The 8,567-nt window shown below is 39.8% G+C and overlaps 1 protein-coding gene across 2 annotated transcripts in view; it reads left to right on the plus strand.

The window, feature by feature from the left end:
* The first annotated feature begins 7,880 nt into the window (after window positions 1-7,880).
* The window catches only part of dis3l (DIS3 like exosome 3'-5' exoribonuclease), a 29,769-nt gene continuing 29,082 nt past the window's right edge, over window positions 7,881-8,567 (plus strand). For both annotated transcript variants that reach the window (XR_014593327.1, XM_083919531.1), the window contains exon 1: window positions 7,881-8,064. Coding sequence is in view for 1 of the 2 variants with exons in the window: in XM_083919531.1 (XP_083775657.1) it covers window positions 7,935-8,064 (130 nt within the window). In the remaining variant the exon portion in view is untranslated. The remainder of the gene's footprint in view (window positions 8,065-8,567) is intronic.

Below are 8,567 nucleotides of genomic sequence, written 5' to 3' on the forward strand. Positions count from 1 at the left end.
TAATCTTCTTTCTTTGTTTGCTCACTTTCTGGATAAATAAACAGTATTTCTTTGTTGAAACTGGACATAAGCGTACACCACAACCCAAGGTGCAACAGTGGCCCTTAGATTTGAAGTTTGATTTGAAACTTTCATTTGTTTTTTCAGGGTTTTTGCATGAATCATCCTCATCCATCATCATGTTTATGAGATACCACAAAGACACATTTGCAACTCCCAATGTACAAATTAAGAACTTCATTCCAAAATAAAACATGAGATCAACTCTCGTATACATTACAGTTTAGTTTTGAATCTTCATGAGATATTTGCATGTAAAATAGAACATTTTTGAGACGTTTCCTTGTTTATTATTTGTGTTTTGTTTCAGGGGCACCGGAAGTTTTATAGGTAGGGTGTCAGTAAGGGACCAGCATGCACCTGGGTGGGCAAATTATTTTTTTTACCGGCACAGGAAGTGTCTTCTTTCTTTGTTTGCTCACTTTCTGGTTAAATAAACCATGTTTTTTTGTTGAAACTGGACATAAGCGTACTCCACAACCCATGGTGCAACAGTGGCCCTTTGGTTTGAAGTTCGATTTGAAACTTTCATTTGTTTTTTCCGGGTTTTTGCATGAATCATCCTCATCCATCATCATGTTTATGAGATAATACGCAGACACATTTGCAACTCCCACTGTACAAATTAAGAACTTCACTCCAAAATCAAACATGAGATCAACTCTCGTATACATTACAGCTTAGCTTTGAATCTTCATCTGATATTTGCATGTTAAATAGAACATTTTTGAGACGTTTCCTTGTTTATTAGTTGTGTTTTGTTTCAGGGGCACTGGATATTTTATAGGTAGGGTGTCAGTGAGGGACCAGCATGCACCTGGGTGGGCAAATGTTTTTTTTACCGGCACAGGAATAATCTTCTTTCTTTGTTTGCTCGATTTCTGGTTAAATTAACCATATTTTTTTTGTTGAAACGGGACTTAAGCGTACTCCACAACCCATGGTGCAACAGGGGCCCTTTGATTTGAAGTTTGATTTGAAACTTTCATTTGTTTTTTCCGGGTTTTTGCATGAATCATCCTCATCCATCATCATGTTTATGAGATACCACAAAGACACATTTGCAACTCCCACTGTACAAATTAAGAACTTCACTCCAAAATAAAACATGAGATCAACTCTCGTACACATTACAGCTTAGTTTTGAATCTTCATGAGATATTTGCATGTAAAATAGAACATTTTTGAGACGTTTGCTTGTTTATTATTTGTGTTTTGTTTCAGTGGCACTGGAAGTTTTATAGGTAGGGTGTCAGTGAGGGACCAGCATGCACCTGGGTGGGCAAATGTTTTTTTTACCGGCACAGGAAGTGTCTTCTTTCTTTGTTCGCTCACTTTGTGGTTAAATAAACCATGTTTTTTCTTTTTAAACTGGACATAAGCTTACTCCACAACCCATGGTGCAACAGGGGCCCTTTGATTTGAAACTTTCATTTGTGTTTTCCGGGTTTTTGCATGAATCATCCTCATCCATCATCATGTTTATGAGATACCACAAAGACACATTTGCAACTCCCAATGTACAAATTAAGAACTTCACTCCAAAATCAAACATGAGATCAACTCTCGTACACATTACAGTTTAGTTTTGAATCTTCATGAGACATTTGCATGTAAAATAGAACATTTTTGTGCCGTTTCCTTGTTTATTATTTGTGTTTTGTTTCAGGGGCACTGGATATTTTATAGGTAGGGCGTCAGTAAGGGACCAGCATGCACCTGGGTGGGCAAATGTTTTTTTTACCGGCACAGGAAGTGTCTTCTTTCTTTGTTTGCTCACTTTCTGGATAAATAAACAGTATTTCTTTGTTGAAACGGGGCTGAAGCGTACACCTCAACCCATGGTGCAACAGGGGCCCTTTGATTTGAAGTCTGATTTGAAACTTTCATTTGTTTTTTCCGGGTTTTTGCATGAATCATCCTCATCCATCATCATGTTTATGAGATAATACAAAGACACATTTGCATCTCCCAATGTACAAATTAAGAACTTCATTCCAAAATAAAACATGAGATCAACTCTCGTATACATTACAGCTTAGTTTTGAATCTTCATGAGACATTTGCATGTAAAATAGAACAATTTTGTGCTGTGAATCGTTTTACATCTTTTACAAATATTGCCTGACGTGCTCAGGGCAGCAATCCCCCCCTTCTCCCCTTCTCCACCAAAGTGAGCATGAATACGAAAAGCATTTTGGACTGAAATAGAAATGTAAATGGAAAGTCTAGTTTAATGTGTTGGTAGACTGACAAATAGCACTTCCATCCGTGTGCACAGAGATCATTGAATTTCAGGGACCGAACGCGTCCACGTGCTCCAAAAGAAAGCCCAGAGGAACAGTGAAACGCTCGCTCCGATATTCCTGCACATCAGGTGTTTAATGGCTGTGCGGCAGCAGCGGGCCGTTTGGTTTTGGTATGCACAGGAGCGCAGCCGGCCTGGAGGAACTATTTTCTGCTGGCGACACACTTCACTACTCTGCCCTCGACAGCCTGTTATTCTTTAAACAGTGATTGGAATTATGTTTACCATTAAATGGCTAAATCACAAGTGCAGGAGTGCAGGAGTGCAGGAGTGTGGAGGGAACAATTATTAAGATGTGGCGCACAGAGCAGTTGAAGAGGTTTTTTTAATAAATTCCCAATTAATGACTCCTGCTGCTGCAGCCACGCAGAATTAGCTGCACCACTGAGGGCTGTTTTAAACATAATTAATTCATATGTGATCTTTTTTCCTTCTCAAGAATGGCTGAATATTTTTATTTTTAGTCTTAATTTTCTCCAACAGCCTTTTGTCACATCGTGTTGAACAACTTTTTAAACTTCCATGGCTCCTAATGAGAACTCCACCCGCTAAATTAAAGATAAAGGTGGTTTCTACTGGAACATGTTTACGCGCTTTAATGCTAAACTATGTTTTTTATACTGTCTGTCTGCATATATCTGTATTCAAGATCCAAGAAGCTTTAATTATCCCGAGGGAAATTAATGTGCAACAGTTTCGACACAAAGATGGGAAAGTATCAGAGTGACAATAAGCATAAAAACATAAATCAAATCAAAATAAATCAAACAATAACTAAATGTGACAGAGTGCAACAGACATTGTGGTTAAACGCAGGTTTATACAATATACAACAATACGCAGCGTGCAGTTTAGCAGCAGATTGAAATTAAATAAGTACAAACTAAATAAGTGATAAGGAGCGATATGTGATAACACCCTATGTTTAGCGCCTGTCTCTTTAAGACCCCTTTAAGATTGGATCCCAAATGAGCCCAGTCTGCTCTGATTGGTCGGTGTTTCTGAGTCTCTCTGCGTTTCTGCACCGTCACTGAAGACGGCATTTCAAAATTTCTTAAGACTTTTCCAGACGCAGATTTAATTTATAAAATTAATGAGCTTTATGAGCATTGAACGTATGAGCCACGTGCTCCAGTGATCCCGATCTCAGGTCTCTGGCACCTTATGGTCCTGAAATGACCACCTCCACAACCTCCACCCTCAGCCTCCCACACACACGGCATAGTGTTGAAAAGTAAAACACATTTAATCAAAGTGAGAGCTTGAGAGTCGTCAAAAGCTGCATTACTATTATTGCATATTTGTGACAAACGTCTCTGGGACATATTTCACAGCACATTCTCCAACTGGAGCAGCTACTTGAGGAGAGAACACAACACGGAGACTGAACAGCACTTCTGTCAAGCACCTGTCAGCTCTGTGTGTGTGTGTGTGTGTGTGTGTGTGTGTGTGTGTGTGTGTGTGTGTGTGTGTGTGTGTGTGTGTGTGTGTGTGTGTGTGTGTGTGTGTGTGTGTGTGTGTGTGTGTGTCTGCTGCCAATTGCTTTTGAGCTTTACATGCTCAGGTCAGCAAACACAAATATTCTGAATATTCAATCTATATTAACAACTGAATACAATCTTCTAGGAGACGTGAAAACCTCTGCACACGACTTATGTGTGTGTGTGTGTGTGTGTGTGTGTGTGTGTGTGTGTGTGTGTGTGTATGTGTGTGTGTGTGTGTGTGTGAGTGAGTGTGTGTGTGTGTGTGTGTATGAATGAATGGAGCATCTGTTGTGTTTACATGTGCCTTGCTCAGGATTGCCATCTAGTGCTGAGAGCGTGTCACTTCCTGTGTAAAGTCTGCCTGCTGTGACGCCTCAGGGGAATCAATGGAAATACTACAACAGCAATGATTATCCAGACCCATCTAATTAGCATCAAACCCTCAGACGGAGTCCAGACCAACAGATGTCTGACTGAAAAACGGTCTCAGTGCACACCAGTGGTTTTCAGTCCTCTGCAACCAGAGCAGCTCCCTGCAGTGTTTAGTTCAGGTAGCAGCCACTTATTCTGTCCAACCAGCGACTTGATTACAGCTAATTGCATTCAGCCCCCGGCCAAGGTCGACTACGTCCCGATTAGATCACTGGAATAAAACCGAGCAGAGGTCTGGGACCCGAGGATTGCACAATAAAGTGAAGAGTCTGAGAACAAATCAACTTGCAGCAAATAAGGTGAAAGCCCAAAGTGACTGCATGCAAACAAAGCACACAGTTTCATAATAAAAGAGCTGGGAGACCTTCTTTTTAAGGTAAGCCAGCTTCATAATAAAGATGACCCACACACACACACACACACACACACACACACACACACAAACAGAGTAATAATGTGAATAAATAATGGTCAGCTAATTAGAAGTGAAGGGGAACCTGCCAAATGAATGAGGTCCCTCTTGATTCGTTCTTTACTTTAAATAAATGTAGCTCAAACATTCAGTTATGCAGCTTATTTTCCCAGATACGTTATTTGTTTATTTAAGGTATAAATGTGCACAGTTCAAGGATGTATACTCGGGCGCAAAGTGTAATTACAACCCTATAATTAACTTGAGCAGGATGACCGATAATAAAGATATTAACACAACAACACGCGCCTTATTAAAGCAAATACACACGTGTGATGATGTAAACTCGCTAACACCAAACCACACACTTCATCTGTCAGGTTATTATCGTGCAATGTTTATCTGCGTGTGCTAGATAATAACAATAATAACAATAACAGCTTACCTGCGGGCGGGATGCGTCCTGAATAAAGTTCCTTCTGCAGGTAAAGGTGATATTACAGGAGCGTCCTGAGAGAAGACATGGAGGAAATTAAAAATACTGTTCTCAAAGATGATGTCGGTGTGGAGACATGAGTAAAGTCCTCAGCATCCGTGTCGGTGGACAGTAGTTTCCAACTTAAGCGGAGTCTCTCTCCTCTCTGCTGCTGCTGCTGCTGCTGCTGCTGCAGGCGAACAAAGAGTAGCGGAGGCAGCAAGAGGAGTGACCCCACCCCGCCACAGATTTCGTTTCAGAAGGGCAAAAAAACGCGGATTTTTTTTAAAATAATACTTTAAATAAGAGTTTTACAAACGTACATTTTATCCATGATATTAGAAACTTTAATCCCTTCAAAATTGAATCACCAAATTATTTTGAGTCCATCCAATTTATTAATAATACGAAATGTACTTATACGCTAATATATGTTAAAGGAAATGTCATAATATAGCGCTTTTTTTATTTAATTCATTTGTATGTATAATATTTTGCTTTATTTATTGTTTTATTTTCTGCCTTTTTATTTTAATGTGTTTTTAAGTACTCTTTTTTCCTAGGCTAACTTATGTTATGTTATAATTTAGAATTGTGATGTTCACTGTAAAGAGAAATAATTGCCTTATATATTTTTTCTTTGCCAAATATGATGCCGAAGTGTCCCATAATGTTTGTTTTATATTTGTGAAAATATGCAAAGTTTAAAACATTAATAAATAAATAGACAAATGAGAGTTTTAACTATGCTAGCTTATCTTGGGTAGCATGCTAGCCAGAAAAAATAACGATACTTACACATCCAGCCTAGCAGCAGCATGATCCGTTAAAGTCCGATGTTCACCGGTGATTTGTCCCGTTTGCTCAGCCGACTCCTGAGAGAAAAACTGTCGGTTTGAGCTCATTTTCTAATCAGTCTTCACCTTTTCTCCGCCATTTTGTATTCAGCAGACAGCATGTCGTTAGCTTGTGTTAGCTATAACGTACCGTTAGCTTGTGTTAGCTATAACTTACCGTTTGCTTGTGTTAGCTATAAAACATACCGTTAGCTTGTGCTAGCTATAACGTACCATTAGCTTGTGTTAGCTATAACATTAGCTGTTGTGGACTGGCGGGGTTTGTTGGTCAAAGTTACATGCTAAAAAAGTAGCTACTGAGCGGGCGGTCATGGCAAGAAGTTTTAACATTTATTAGCTTGACTGGATATGTATCGCAGATATCTGTAATTCACTTCTTACGAGTCAAAAAAACGACATTTCAGATATTTACAACGACATTCTTACAAGTACAAATGACGTCACGTTTGCCGTTCATGTGTGTTGCGCTTTCAATTCTAGATATCCATATCCAGACAGTTTAGATATCTAATGCGATTCTTACTAGAAATAAACATTTCAGCTATCTACGATCCAGTTATAACTAGTCGTAATTTTTATTTCAGATATCTAAAATGAAAAAACAACAACAATACAGGTATATATAATAATGTTCATTCTAGATATCTAAAATCAGGGCTAATACGCCTTTTCCAAAGTCAGATTCAAGCACATTTCAAGGTGCATATTCATGCTTTTCCAGCACATTACAGCTGTGGTAAACTACATATTTGTATAGCGTACAATACTCAGTATATCTATTATTGCACTTGTTCATCAAACTAAATTATTGTCAAGTTATTGTCCTAAAAACGTGATGTTTCGAGACATATTTCTACACAAGGACGACAATATACAGAAATATAATAACCAACTATTTAACTACTATTAATCAAGTCATTTTTAATGCAAACATGTCAGACAAGTCTGTTTCCAGTGTCTTAAGTATGGAGGTATTCTTTTATCTGTTATATCATATGTGCCATCCCATATAACATGACATTTCAAGCAGTTTATTCAAAAGCCAAGCACTTTTCAAACCTTGAAAACACTTAACATTAAAATTCAGGTGTTTTTAAGGATTTCCAGCACCAGTACGAACCCTGTCAAATGTAATTGTGGATATTTAGCAGTGAAGGCCCAATACACAAGAATGTAAAAAGCGACGCCATTGGTCCTGGTAAGAGTTCTTTAGCTAGGAGAAATGGTATTTTTGGATATCTAAATTGTAATTACAGACAGGAGAGTGAGTCCGTTAAATGTTAAAACCTCTCTCCACGGGCGGTGATACATTTCCCGACCACCAGGGTGCAAACCGGCCGAAAAACATCACATTAAATTGTGTTTTTTTAACTTTCCGCCCTCTTGATACCGACCGTTATTCTGCCGTTGAGTGTTTCAGCTTCACTGTCATTTGAATTTTCAGCACGCGACGCGACCGTTAACCACGGCTATGCCCGAACGTTAACGAGCAGCACCGATTACCTGGCTGACATGTTTGGGTTCACTCGGATACATGAACGTTATACTTATATCGGCCCTGGATCGTGGCTACATATAAACCGTATATGGGTTATGTGATAGGCGGGGTCACGCTTTACATGTAAGCTTTTTTTCTGTTATTTAAGATTAAAATATAAATTGTTTTTTTGTGTTTCACTCAGGTTTCACTCTGAATGAAGCTCATCAGTCCAACAGCACCTGAACGCAGCAAAAGAGAAACGTCAATCTTTTGCGTCATGACGTCAGACGCACGCACTTCCCTGAAGTTCAGCGTGAATGTTTACAAGTGTCGTCGCCGCCGCCGCTTCCCGCGTTGCGATAAAAACAAAAACAGCGGATTAAAGAGGAGAAGCGGCCGCCGATGGCGCTTCCCTGAGACCCGAGGATGATCAAGACCGAGAAGATCCTTCACCTGAAGAGCTGCCGGGGCCGGAAGGTCCGTGTGGTCCGGGAACACTACCTGAGAGAGCGGGTTCCCTGCTTCAGCTCCCTGTGTCAGGCGGACTGTGGCAACGGTAGAGTCCCAACAAAGACACTACACAGCCTTTTATTTACCTTTACAGGGAAACACCACACACACTGGCGCTGCTGTAACAGCTGTGGCTGCACTAATCCAAACTAACATGCTCCAGTTGTTGTTATATTCCGCTGAAATGCCGTTTAATCAGCTTGTTTACAGCGTGTGTTGGTGTTTAACAGCCATTAAATCAGTGCAGACAGACTGAGAAGGTGGTTCCTTCACAGTCAGTGGTGGAAAACTATAAACATCTGTTATTTAAGTAGAAGTAACAATACTGCAGACTCTGCAATGCAGTCTAAGACTTCAGACTGTGCAGCCAGCACTGCACCCAGTAGACCACACACACACACACACACACACACACACACACACACACACACACACACACACACACACCAAAACAACAACAATAATAAATACTGACAATAACTGCACTATAATAATGTTCACCTTGAGGAGAGAACACAACACAGAAACCGAACAGCACTTCTGTCAAGT

Source organism: Echiichthys vipera (assembly GCF_963691815.1).
Source record: "Echiichthys vipera genome assembly, chromosome: 1".
In the NCBI taxonomy this organism is placed as follows: Eukaryota; Metazoa; Chordata; class Actinopteri; order Perciformes; family Trachinidae; genus Echiichthys; species Echiichthys vipera.